The sequence below is a fragment of the Capra hircus genome, unplaced genomic scaffold (assembly GCF_001704415.2).
Source record: "Capra hircus breed San Clemente unplaced genomic scaffold, ASM170441v1, whole genome shotgun sequence".
NCBI classification, from domain to species: domain Eukaryota; kingdom Metazoa; phylum Chordata; class Mammalia; order Artiodactyla; family Bovidae; genus Capra; species Capra hircus.
The window spans coordinates 299,437-313,531 of NW_017189707.1; the positions used below are offsets into that span (position 1 = coordinate 299,437).

At 45.9% G+C, this 14,095-nt stretch overlaps 1 protein-coding gene across 1 annotated transcript in view; it reads left to right on the forward strand.

Moving 5' to 3' along the window:
* Positions 1-11,524, forward strand: part of LOC106502019 (multidrug resistance protein 1) — a 105,018-nt gene extending 93,494 nt beyond the window's left edge. The window contains exons 22-24 of the mRNA XM_018044689.1: positions 2,470-2,626; positions 3,110-3,307; positions 11,150-11,524. Coding sequence (XP_017900178.1) covers positions 2,470-2,626; positions 3,110-3,307; positions 11,150-11,401 — 607 coding nt within the window. The 3' untranslated portion in view covers positions 11,402-11,524. The remainder of the gene's footprint in view (positions 1-2,469; positions 2,627-3,109; positions 3,308-11,149) is intronic.
* Positions 11,525-14,095: the final 2,571 nt, after the last annotated feature.

The following is a 14,095-nucleotide window of genomic DNA, read 5'->3' on the forward strand; positions in this document are numbered from 1 at the left end:
CTAAAATACTGAATATACAGTTAAACTAAAATATGTGGTTTGGTAGTGAAAAGTGAGTGTAATTTTTCTGAGTGTCTTGATTTGGTGATGTGTGAGCTGCCCTTTGATAGCATACCATAATCAGTGGTGACAGTTTTATATTTAAACCAGCATCATGGAAACTTGGAAGTATGTGTCAGTGTAACATTTCCATCCTATTTAGACGTCGATCTGTGCATGCATTCCAGGTTTCTCAGGATGACCCCAACAGAAGATTGTAAAATTTCCACCCAGCCTGTCTGACAGATGATATGCAGGTGCTCTTTATGACTATGACCAAAAGATTGTAATCAGGCATCACTGGTATTGGTGCTTGATTAGATAATTATTTGATAATTATTGCTTTGAAAGTAAAAGTGTAGTCACTCAGTCATGTCTGACTCTTTGTGATTCTATGGACTGTAGCCTACCAGGCTTCTCTGACCATGGGATTTTCCAGGCGAGAATACTAGAGTGGGTTGCCATTTCCATCTCCAAGGGATCTTCTGGACCCAGGGATTGAACTCAGTTCAGTTCAGCTCAGTCGTCTCCAACTCTTTGTGACCCTATGAACTGCAGCACGCCAAGCCTCCCTGTCCATGACCAACTCCTGGAGTTCACCCAAACCCATGTCCATCAAGTCACTGATGCCATCCAACCATCTCATCCTCTGTCATCCCCTTCTCTTCCTGTCCTCAATCTTTCCCAGCATCAAGGTCTTTTCAAATGAGTCAGCTCTTCGCATCAGATGGCCAAAGTATTGGAGTTTCAGCTTCACCATCAGTCCCTCCAATTAACACCCAGGACTGATCTCCTTTAGGATGGACTGGTTGGATCTCCTTGCAGCCCAAGGAACTCTGAAGAGTCTTCTCCAATGCCACAGTTCAAAAGAATTGCAGGCAGACTGTTAACCGTCTAAGTCACCAGAGAATCCAAATTAGTGCTTTACTCTGAGGTTAAGGTATTCAACTGATGGAAGTTACTGACTCTTGGATTGTTAGATTCGGAAAATCAGTCTTCTGAGTGAGGGATAGGGGAGACCTGTCTAAAGAGCTATCTGTTTGAAAAAGATCCCACAGGTCTAGATAAGAAGACCAAATGAACCATCTGAGTGATTTGTTCCGAGGTGTTTAGAAACAGCGCTGCGGGCTCCGTTAGCTCAGGCATAGAGCCCAAAGAAATGGATCTGTTGGACTCATGGTATGATCCTGGGAAGATCCCCAATGTTGTATCGGTTCTAGGCCCACTGTTTAAAAAGACATTTTGATCAGTGTGTCCAGAGAAGGGCAGCTGGAATGTTGGGAGTGAAAGGAGTTACCACAGATGCACAGGGCTTTTTAACTTATATTCCAGTTCTTTGAAGGGCAGTATTAGGCAAAAGGACGTACATTTCTCCTTGATTTGAAAAGGAACTTTTTAACAAAAGACTTCCTCTAGCAAACTTCCTCCTTCCTGAAACAAAGCATGGGAGCTGGCCTGGGGTGTGTGCCCTGGCACAAACTTGGAGAGCTGGACTCGACATCCTGTGAAGTCCTTCCCGACTTGAAGCTGCTATGATTCTCATGATGTAGATTAAGGATGGCCTTGTAGGGACTTCGTTGGTGGTCCAGTGGTTAGGACTCAGTTGCTTTCAGTACTGTGGCCTGAGTTCGATCCCTAGGGGGAACTAAGATCTCAGAAGCTGCAGCATGGCCAAAAAACCCCAAAAGAACTCAGTGCATCTTGAGAGCAGCACACTATCTGGCTGTGTAAGGAGCTCTCTTCCTTGCTGCATGGCTCACGGCTTTTCTAAGGCTCTGATCCAATTCCAGCAAAACTGCCTATATCCATTATTGATGGCCACAGATACTGCTACAAGACAGCCACCCACTAGCCCCCAGGAATGCACAGTAGTGAACATTTGTTCTTGGCTCTGAAGTCTTAAGTGGGTCAGCCAGGCAGTTCTGCTGTCTGGGCTAGGCAGAGGAGATCTCAGCTGGGCTCACACATAGGTGCAGTGAGCAATGGGCTGGTTGGCTGGGGCCCACACAACACTCTTCTGTCTGTGCCTTGTCTTCCAGCAAGCCAGCTGAGCTTGTGGTTGTGACAGGAGCATGCAAGGCCCCCTGAATCATAGGCTTGGAGCTGGAAACCGTCGCTTCCACCACATCCTGTTGGCCAGAGCAAGTCCCAAGGCCAACCCAGATTCCAAGGGTAGGAAGACAAATTCCACTTCTTCCATGGAGAGGCTGCAAGGTCACGTTATAAGAAGGGAAAAACCCAAAGAGAGATGAAACATGGGGTCATTTTACAATCAGTTAACCACACTGATATGAACTTATAGGAAACCGTTGTTTTATTTTTTGGCTAATGTGTTGGGATTCTTCGAGGTAGCGCTCTCAGGTTGTAGAAGTGTCACTCTTGGCATCGCAGTCGGTAACTCTTGACACGTTTTGTCTTTGTTGTTGGCAGAGTGTTCTCAGCTATTGTCTTTGGTGCCATGGCTGTGGGACAGGTCAGTTCATTTGCTCCTGACTATGCCAAGGCCAAAGTGTCAGCAGCCCACGTCATCAATATCATTGAAAAAATTCCTCTGATCGACAGCTACAGCACGGAAGGCCTAAAGCCGGTCAGTTTCATGTTTTGAGTATGTGACCTGCTCCTAACTGATGAATGAATGGAATCTCAGTGGAAGTTTAATAAAATCTGTGCTTTCACTTGCTGGTAGTAAAATGAAGCTTTCTTGATCATGGGTTCATTTTAATAAATGCTGATAATATTGATGCATGTTAACATCTAGTACTTTTATATAACAAAGCCACAGGGATATAGGAATACTGCCCATTTTATACACAAATCCTGTGAATCAGGTTTTCTTATGTGTAGGTAATTCTGTTATAGCTTTGGGTTATCACGTTTGTATTGTGTTAATGAGACATGCGGTGGGAACACGGACCCTTTTAGATCTGTATTACTTTCTAGCAGTTACAACTGAAGCTTGATTGGAATCCAAGATTGCTGCCTTCTGATACCTGGCAGTACAGAGGATTGGCTCTAAAGTCAGTTTTCAGGATTGCAGCAATGAAATTTACTTTCACTGTCCTGATTTTAGAGTACAGTAGAAGGAAGTGTGGCATTTAATGACGTCGTGTTCAACTACCCGACTCGACCAGACGTCCCGGTGCTTCGGGGGCTGAGCCTGGAGGTGAAGAAGGGCCAGACGCTGGCCCTGGTGGGCAGCAGCGGCTGCGGGAAGAGCACGGTGGTCCAGCTCCTGGAGCGGTTCTATGACCCCTTGGCTGGCACAGTGGTGAGCACACTATTTTCTTTATTTTTTTGTGGAGTGTGGTTGATTTACGATGTTGTGTTACTTTCAGGTATATGACAAAGCAATTCAGTTGTACATATATCCACTCTTTTTTCAGATTCCTTACACATATAGGTTGTTACAGAACATTGAGTAGAGTTCCCTCAACAGTAGGTCCTTGTCAGTTACCTTTTTTATATAGAGAGGATTGTGTGTGCTAATCCCAAGCTCCTAATTTATCTTTCTCCAACATGTTTCCCCTTTGGTAACCATAAGTGTGCTTTCGAAATCTGAGTCTTCTTTCTGTTTTGTAAAGTTTATTTGTATAATTTTATAAAACTAGATTCCACATGAGTGATAGCATATGATATTTGCCTTTCTCTGTCTGAATTACTTCATTTAGTATAATGGTCTCTAGGTCCTTCTGAGCATCCTTTCTTGTTCAGCTCATTCCAAATTTTTCGTCTTCTTAATGCCTAGATGTATTTAATTCTCGACAATAAGCCATGGCTTTACAAACCTTTAAACAATGATTCCACTTAAAGCCTGACCTGCTTGATATAGTCTCAAAGCTGTGTCCACTGTTCCAGCCAATTGGTCCTTTCCCTCAACTCTACTACCCTCCTCTCCTCTACAGGCAGCCTTTTTGCCTGCCATCCCCCTCCCCTTGGTCTCAGTTACATGAGGGGGTCCGGGGGGTGGAAATCCGGAAAGGCAGAGGAGGGGTGCTGAGAGAAACCAGGTGGAAGCCAGGGATGGCAAGGAGAAGGCTGCCCCAGTGGCAGATGCCGTGGAGAGACGGGCACGATGAAGACTGCAGAGACGTGGGAGGGTCTGGCCGCTGATGGGCTGCTTCTGGCATTTCACAGGCTTCTCAGTGAAGTGGTGCTGGGGGAAAACAGGTGGCATGGCTGAGGAGTGGTTAGGAGGGAGTGGACATGAAGTGTGTGTAGGCCAGTGGCAGACCAAAGGAGAGGGAAGGAAAACACGCCTGGGCAGAACCCAGGGGAGACATTCATCATGGGGAATCGTGAACATTGTTATGGCTGAAGATGGGATAAAACCATTGATGGAGAAAGGAAATTCACACACCTTCTAAGGAAAAAAAAAAAGCGATATCAACAAATTTGGGAAACAGATAAAGAACATGGAGGGATTCTCTTTTCTTTCTAAACTAAAAGGGTACGTGAAGGGTCAAATTTATTCATGGGACATTCAGTAAACTGTCAATGAGTGCTTGGCCGGGACTATCTTAGGCACAGAGAAGGTGTTGTGAAGGGAGTAGGGACATTTTTGATTGTTATTTTTTGGTCGCACTGTGCAGCTTGTGGGATCTTAGTTCCCTGACCAGGGATGGAACCTGGGCCATTGCAGTGAAATTACAAAATTGTAACCACTAGACCGCCAGGGATCTCCCCAAAATCGTGAATTTTTAAATGACTGTAATGGGGACTAGAAAAAAATCAAATTAGGAAGGAGTGAAATTTATAGCAAAACATTTCCATTATGAAGGCCTTGAGTTATTGGTTATACTCAGGAGTGACATTCAAAATATTCAACAACTGGAATGGCCTGGGCACTGCCCAACCAGAATGGACACCTGCTTTGTACAGTGAGGCTGATGCCCGCCAGCTCCTTATGGGTCTTATTTGCATTAATGATTGACATGGAAATAGAATTTTCTACCAATAGGTGAGGGCTCTTTTCACTTCCTCACAGTAATCACAGTGATCATAAATATTTCTTACTGTATCCAAGGACAGTTGTGCCTTTAGTGAGTCTATTCTGTGACACTTATGTATGCTTTGTTCTTCTTTAAGCTTGGTTCCTTATTTTTACTACTTATTACATATTTTCTGTGAATTCTGACTTTATGCTTCAGTTTTATGATTAAAGTTTGGACAGAGAACTCTCAGTGAAGACCTTCCTGAGAAATGAAGCCATCCGAGGAGGAAATGTTGTCTCTCAGACAGTGATCATGGTCCTTAAGAGACATTTATTAACCAGCATGTTATATGCTAATCTCTAATGAATTATAGGGGATGATTAAAATTTTTAACCTTCTTCCAGTTATAGAATTTAACTGAAGAGATAGGGCATATCCTTCCATGAGTTAAAGAAGATAGCCTTTGGGACGTCTGTAGGGTCCATTGGTTAAGACTCCATACTTCGAATGCAGGGGACATGGGTTTGATCCCTAGTGGGGCAACTAAGATCCCACATGCCACCCAGCATGGCCAAAATTTTTTTTAAAATAGATGATAGATCTAGAGTTGATTCTTAAGGGAAAAGTAGAACTAGAGGCATAAGGCTATATGGTTGTGCAATCAAGATGTTGTTTGATGAAAGATAATATGAGCTGTGGCTGATAAGTGATTTGTTCCTAATATAGCATAAGATAAGTTGGGCTTCTCAGGTGGGTAAAGAACCCGCCTGCCAATGTAGGAGGCTCAGGAGATATGAGTTCAGTCCATGGATTGGGGGGATCCCCTGGCGGAGGGCGTGGAAACCCGCTCCAGTATTCTTGCCTGGAGAATCCCCATGGACAGAGCAGCCTGGCAGGCTACTGCCCACGGGGTCACAAAGTCGGACACAACAAAAGCAACTAATCATGTCCGCATGCAGCATAAGTTGGCTGAAACAGCAGATTTAAGTAGAATAATGACTCTCAAACTTGTTTGATTGTAACCCAGTTAGGAAAGGCAAAAAATTTCATTCCCCACCCAGCCCCCCCAGCTGCACTCATAGTCACTGTAGTGGGAAAACTCTTAGTAATAACAGAGTGTTGGAGTTGAAAACAGCAATAATGGTAAACAGTAAAATAATCAGACTACAAGAAAGTGAAGAAATAGATGAGTATTCTCCACATACATTAAGGCAGGGGAGCAAAATTAAAGACATGAACCTTGTCAGTTATGGTTTGGCGTAGGAAACAAAGTGCTGTGGGCGTTAGAGCAGCTGCACGTTTAATAAGGGGGTTCAGCGCTCACATCATCACTGGCAGAGGAGAGTCAGAGTTAGCACTCCCAGCATGCAGATCAGCGCTGCAGCTGCGATCCTGTAGCCAGGGAGCTGCTGGGCTTGTGCCCGTGTCTCAGCTGCTCCAAGCCTGAAGGCACGAGGACAGAGTCTCGCTGCTGCAAGAGCTCCTCTGCCGGAACGCGGCTGACAGCTCACCACAGCTTCTGTTTCCAGGTTTTGCACAGGGCATCTCACTGGTAGACCCTAGTTACTTCTGGCGCCAGAAGGGAGCCTAGGAAATAGATTTTAGTCCTGCAGTCCCTTGACAGGGGAAAGGACAGACACAGGAGAATATGGACATGAGTGCTGAGTGCACAGGAGAATAACCCTCCCAGGACTACAGTGATGATGCCCTGCAAACAAAGTGCCCTCATCAGTTGGAGAAACACGATGATCTGCTCCCGTGTGTTTGCACTAGAGCTTTGAAATGCCACCAAGTGCTACACAGCAGCCAGCCTTCTTAGTCAAGTGCCCACAATAAAGGCTAGTAAATGTGCCAAGTTCTGTTTACGAACATCAATTAGTGATCTTGAAAGACTAAGTTAATAGGTTATTAGCGATTAGTTCTTACTGCCATGAAAAAAAAACGAGTCTGGGGACTGGAGCGTCATTTGATTGTAAGAACTGAAGCAAGGACTTGACCCTGAGGTCAGGAAATCCTCGTGACCATCAGCAAGCCTCAAGTCACACTTAGCAACATTGACCTGAGTGGTGGTTCTCAGACTGGTGTGGGTCCGAATGGCCTGGAGAGCTCGCAAAGAATGCAGCCACCCTGGCTCATTTACACAGATTAGGACCTGGCCTTTTCATTTTTTACTTTCCGAGATGATTCTGATGCCAACCAGACTTTGAGAACCGCTTAACTGGTAACTTTGCAAGTTTCAGGTCACACTGTGGTGAGTCTTACCAAAGGGATTGTTCAGAGAGTAGAGGTTCTGAGTTTTGTGGGGCCTGAAAGTTGTACAGTTTCAGGGACTATACTTGAAAGAGCCCGAAGTTAGGAACACAGAATTAGTCACAAGAGTAAATATTTACTTCTAATGAAAAAAATTCACAACAAAATATTAAAGCCTTAAGGATTCTGACCCCTCTTCCTTTTTAGGCAAGTTATCCTAAAGGCTTAGCCAGAAAAGCCCCCTGACTACAGCCTGGCCTCCCCTCACCCAGGACATTCTTTAACTCCCAGCCTTTGCCTGCAGATGAGGGTCCTTGAATCTTACATTCATTAGCTTCACTGAGACTCATTCGAGTCTTGGGTCTTCCGCTGACCTTTCCTTTGTCCCCTTGCCCATGCTACACACCACCATCAGAGTCCTCTCTCCCTCTTAGGACACAGCTAGAAGCCTGTTGTCTGGCTGTTACCCAATGGGTACCTGGGCTAAGATGGACACATTGTTCCTTTGAAAGAAGAGGGAAAGTATTTTTCAATTCTCAACCACTGTGTAGCCAAAATCTAACCTGTAGTGTGCAGACCTGAGCTTCCTCAGCCACTAAGAACGTGACCCTGCACAAGCGACCGAACTCTGCTCATGTCCTCATCAGTAAAATGGGGATTAAAATCACACCCATCTTGCCAGTTTTGTCAAGATGAAATGAGAGTGCATGAGGCATACTTAATCACAGGACCTATAATATAATCAATGCTCTATAACTTATCTAAAATGATTATTTCAGAGTAAATACATATAGGAAAATGATACATATTTAACATTTGATTGTGCTACTGAAATCAAGCAGTAGATTTAAGTCTAGAATAGGGATAAGGTGTCGTCACTCAGTCGTGTCTGACTCTTTGTGACCCCATGGACTGTAACCTACCAGGCTCCTCCGTCCGTGGGATTTTCCAGGCAAGAGTACTGGAGTGGGGTGTCATTTCCTTCTCCAGAGGATCTTCCCAACCCAGGGATCGAACCCAGGTCTCCTGCATTGCAAGGAGATGCTTTACCCTCTAAGCCCTTTCATTGTTACTGTCAGTGTGTTAGCTGAGATTCTCATTTAGGCCAGGATCTTTTGAGCAGTGTTCACAGACTCACTGGATTTCCTTGGTCTTCCTCAGACCACCACCCGTGCCTCAGCCAAAGAAGATGTGCATTGATCTTTTCACATTTGGACTTTTAAACATATTTTCCCTCAGGAAAGGATCCTTTAGGAAACGCAAGTTTTAAATAGTTAGCAGTAGCTGTGTATAGTGTGGGGATGAGGAGCTCTAAGCATCTTATTATATGTCTGGTGGAAAAACGCATTGAAGCTTGCAGGGATCAGTCATATTCATCCGGTTATATTAGTTAAACAGTGTCTTTTTTTCTCGTGTGTGTGTGTGTGTGTGTGTGTGTGTGTGTGTGTTAGTTGCTCAGTTGTGTCCGACTCTGCAACGTGGACTGTAGCCCCAAGGCTTCTCTGTCCATAGTCTTCTCCAGGCCATTCTCTTCTCCAGGGGATCTTCCCAGCCCAGAGGTTGAACCTGGGTCTCTTGCATTGCAGGCAGATCCTTTAGTATCTGAGCCACCAGGGGAGCCCCCTGGGGGTATAAGTCTGGAAAAAAAAATTCTTTTTCTTTCCTCAGTTCTCCATTCCTCACGTACGCCATGTTCCATCTAGCCTGACCCGCTATATGGTTTGTGACCATCCTTGTGTGGTTTGTCCTTCCTCTCTTCAGCCTCTACTTTCCACTTTCACTTAACACCATGAGGAAACCTGGAGCGTAGATGCTTGGAATAGTCTCCATGGCAACTGGGCTGGATACTGTTGAGGTCATGGCTATGTTTTCAGTCCAGCTTTGCACCTGCTAGTTTCACAAATAGAAGCTACCTTCCTACAGCAAAGCCCGTATGTACCCTGTCCTTGGCCAGCTGTCTCCCAGAGGCGTGCAGCCAGGCACTTGGGATTCAGAGTACATTTATAGCTCAGGATATACTCATCAGTATTAGAAAAGCTCAAAGCTGAGTCACTGATGTCTTCTTCCGCGGTTATGGCAGCTCTCACTTGAATGCCAGCGTTCTCTTGCAAAGTAGATCTTTGGGGCAGATACGTCTCCATGAGAGAGGAAGGATTTTTATCTGCGAGGCTGTAATGGGCACGCCCCAGGCTTCTACAGGGTGATCCAAGGGGAGCCAGGTCCCTAGAGAAAGGCCAGGCTCTCCCTGCTGCTGCTCTGGGTAAGCTGTACATGTCTGTCCATCCTTTTATCCCCTCAGACATCTGTCCCTCTGCTGAGGTTCCGAGTGCATCACACAGGCGCCGTGCCAAACCACAGACAGTCCTTCACACACTCTGTGCCTCGCCCTGTGCCCAGTGGGGTCCCTGTTGACGTCCCTTAATCCTCAATTCCGGAGTTTAGGGATTATAATCATCCCCATTTTACGTGCAGAGAAACTGAGATACTAACTCACTTTCCTAAGATCAACAACTATTTAGAGAGATAGCGGCATCCTCCCATGCTCACTTCTGTTTCATTTGAGTCCTCAGAAACCTGATCCTAACTAACAGGTCAGGTCAGAAATGTGACCTCCAGGCCTGTTATGTGATGATAGCAGTTAGTTATTTCCAACTGAATCGTGGATGCTTTTCCTGTGAAAAATCAGTACATAGCAGTAAGGATGGGGGACTTCCCTGGCTGGTCCAGTGGTTAAGACTCCAGTTGAACTAGGGTTCAGCCCCTGCTTGGGGAACTGGGATTCTGTGTGCCACGTGGTACGGCCAGAAAACTAAAACTAAAAAGTCATCTTATTTAAAAAATAAAAGAATGCCAGAATACATTCCAGAAATAGAATATGCTTTATTAGTTTCTGGTGATGGCTACAACAAATTATAGCCAATTAGGGGAGTAAAACCCCACAGGTCTATCTTATAGATTCTGGAAGTCAGATGTCCAGAGTGGACCTCATGGTGTTAGTGGAGCTGTGCGCCTTCTGGAGGCCCTTAGGGAGAATCTGCTTGCTTATCTTTTCTGGCTCATGGTCCTTCCTCCATCTTCAAAGCCAGCAACGACTGATCGAGTCCTCCCCATGTTGCTTCACTATGATCCCCAGTCTCCTGCCCTCCACCCCCGCACAGTTCAGGACCCTTATGATTATGTTGGGTCCACCTGGATAATCCAAGATAAGCTCCTCATCTTGAGGTCAGGTGATGAGCAACCTCCCATCGTAATTCTCTCTGCGTGTGAATAACATGAGCAGGTTTCATGAATTAGAACGTGGATATCTTGGATGGAGGAGATGGGCATGAGTATGCCTTGTTGCTGTTGTTCAGTCGCCCAGTTGTGTCCAACTTTGCGACCCCACGGACTGCAGCACGCCAGGCCTCCCTGTCCCTCACCAACTCCCGAAGTTTGCCCAAGTTCATGTCCATTGCATTGGTGATGTCATCCAACATCTTATCCTCTGTCACCCCCTCTCTTCTTGCCCTCAATCTTTCCCAGCATCATGGACTTTTCCAGTGAGTCAGTTCTTCACATCAGATGACCAAAATCTGATGTGAATCTGGAGCTTCATCTTCAGCATCTGTCCTGCCAGTGGCGGTGCGGGGTTGATTCAGGGTTGATTTCCCTTAAGATTGACTAATTTGATCTTGCAGTCCAAGGGAGAGCAATTATTCTGCCTTCCAGATGCATATATCAGGAGCCAGAGTTAAAATGGAAGAAACATGACAGTTCCCTACAGCATGCAGTTATGACCTGACTCAGTTAACCTTGACAGGCCAAACTAAAAGCCACAACGGCAGTCTCATAACAACTTGGCAGTCTTAACGTAGGAAATGACAACATTCATTTTGCTAAATTCAAAAACGTTCTGGTTCTGAGGCCGATCCATGATCTCTTGTTTTCAGTTTATCGATGGCAAGGAAGTAAAGCAGCTGAATGTCCAGTGGCTGCGTGCACACATGGGCATCGTGTCCCAGGAGCCCATTCTGTTTGACTGCAGCATCGGCGAGAACATCGCCTACGGAGACAACAGCCGGGTCGTGTCCCAGGAGGAGATTGAGCACGCGGCCAAGGAGGCCAACATCCACTCCTTCATTGAGATGCTGCCGGACGTAAGTCTCTCACCAGATGCGGTGCCTGGGAGCCTGTGGTTGTGATTCGTAAAGGGCTGGATCCCAAAGGTGAAGAGAAATGAGCAACCAAAACACACCCCCAATGTGGACAAGCATCTTCCCATCCTATGTCATGATTACAGGACACCTCCCATCCCCGTCTATGTCATGATTACAGGACACTTCCATCCCCGTCTATGTCATGATTATAGGACACTTCCCATCCCCGTCTATGTCATGATTACAGGACACTTCCCATCCCCGTCTATGTCATGATTACAGGACACTTCCCATCCCCGTCTATGTCATGATTACAGGACACTTCCCATCCCCGTCTGTCATGTTTATATACTTCCCTTCCCCGTCTATGTCATGTTTACAGAACACTTCCCGTCCCCATCTATGTCATGTTTATATGACACTTCACATCCCCGTCTATGTCATGATTACAGGACACTTTCCGTCCCCGTCTATGTCGTGTTTATATGATACTTCTCATCCCCGTCTATGTCATGTTTCTATGACACTTCCCGTCCCCATCCTATGTCATGTCTACCCAACCACCTGCCTGACTCCCTGTGAGCAGTCTGACTAAAAAGTACACGTCTGGGAGGCCTTTCCCTCCACATCAGGGCACGGGGCCCACAGAAGCAGGTGTGACCCTCCCCATCATTTCTCTCCGAACCTTCCTTCCACCTCCTTGCAGCTCTCCCCCAAGCCTCGAGCCTCTCTCTGTGAAGTCAGGCCAGGCCAGGGGACTGGACCCATTCAGAAAAAAGGCTCTGAGTGAGGGTGAGTTACTGGAGTGTCCGTGGTATGGTGGCATCTCTCGCCATTGCACGTTCCATGGGTCCCACACTCCACTTGCAGGACTGATATTGAAGCCCGCCCTGGGCTGTTATCCCATGGGTGCCCTCTGAATTCCTCCTAGGAAGTTCGATAAATGGAGCCTCTTACCCTCTCTTAAGCCGCTTAGGTCCTGTATTTTAAGTGCATCTAGACTGTCTGGAGTAGGAAATGGCAACCCACTCCAGTATTCTTGCCCTGGAAAATCCCATGGATAAAGGAGCCTGGCGGGCTACAGTCTACAGGGTTGCAAGACTCAGACACGACAACACACATACACTAGACCTGTCTTGTCTCATGCCCCCCATTGTCACAAGTTACGTTCTTTATCATAAGGAATTGCCCCCTGAAAACACAGCTCAGCTTCAAACAGGCAGAGAAGGTCCTCTCCTCGTGGGGAAAGATGACAATGCCTTATGGCCCTAGGCTGCTCCCGAGACTGCCTTTTCTTGAGGCTCTTCTCTGGATCACTGCCGTCACCACACATCACAGTCCCCCAGGAAGAAGCAGTGTCCCCTCTCTCCCCGGCTTTAACCTTCTAGCCCGTCTGTGGATAATGGGCCCTTCCCAAGGCTGGAACATTCAGTGCATACCTTTAGTCCCCTTCACTAGTGATGAGGTCAGTTAGTCTGGGCATGGGCCAGCACCTCAGTGTCACCTGGGATCCTGTGAGAAATGCAGGTTTTCAGGCCCTCCCCCAGACCTGCTGCACCAGAAACTTGGAACTGGGGTCTAGGAAATTGTGTTCTAATAGCCCAGGTGATAACTGATGCAGGTACAGTTAGACAACTACTGGGCTAGAGGTTAACAAAGACAGATACTGAGAGTGATTATCATCCAGCTTATGCAATGTATCTTTCCTCTTCTCACTTTGTCTGCCACAGGGACCCATCTTCCTGGGCTCTGGGCTCTGTCCACAGAACACGCCTGTACACATCAGAATTCTTTTCCTCAGTGTCTACATGTGGAAAGAAAAGGCAAAACCCCTTAAGTCCTACTTTCTGTCCAAGGACCTACTTCTTCACCTTTGTGGTTCATACTAGACTTTGCTGTGTATCCCTCCTGTATATAATAATTACTTCTGCTTTACGCCAGCCTCCCTCTCCATCCCTCCCCCTCCTCGCTCCCCTGGCAACGCAAGGCTGTTCTCTGTGTCCGCGAGCCCGCTTCTGTTCCGCAGCTAAGTTCATCTGTGTCATAGTTTAGGTGGCGCATGTAAGTGATACCATGTGATATTTGTCTTTCTCTTTCTGACTTCCTTCACTTAGTGTGATAATCTCTAGTATCCACGTGGCTGCAGATGGTATTATTTCATTCTTCTTTATGGCTGAGTGATAGTCCATTGTACCACACCTTTGTTAACTGTTCATCTGCCAGTGAATATTTAGATTGCGTCCATGTCTTGCTACTGTGAATAGTGTTGCTATGAACATAGGGGTGTGCGTATCTTTTTGAGTTAGAGTTTTGTCTGGATGTGTGCCCTGGAGTGGGATTGCTAGATCATATGCTAAGTCTGTTTTTAGTTTTCTGAGGAATTTCCATACTGTTTTCCATAGTGGCCGCACCAGCTTACATTCTCACCAACAGAGTAGGAGGTAGGACATGATTTAAAATCGAACTCTGGATGTCAGAATCAGAACCCACAGTTTACAGGATTTCAGCCTGGCAAGGATCTGAGAATAAAAAAAGATAATGTGATTTTCTAGGTTATACATTGCATTTCTCCTCTCACTTATTTGCCCTATTAATTCTAGTCATTATCATCACATTTAGTACTTAATTATCTACTGTGGGAAACAATATGTGAAAAATTTGAGGAGAATTCTAAAAGCAAAAGTAAATCTGGAGATTTCAGCTTTTCAAGTTAGATACCAAAATAGAATTTCTAAGCAG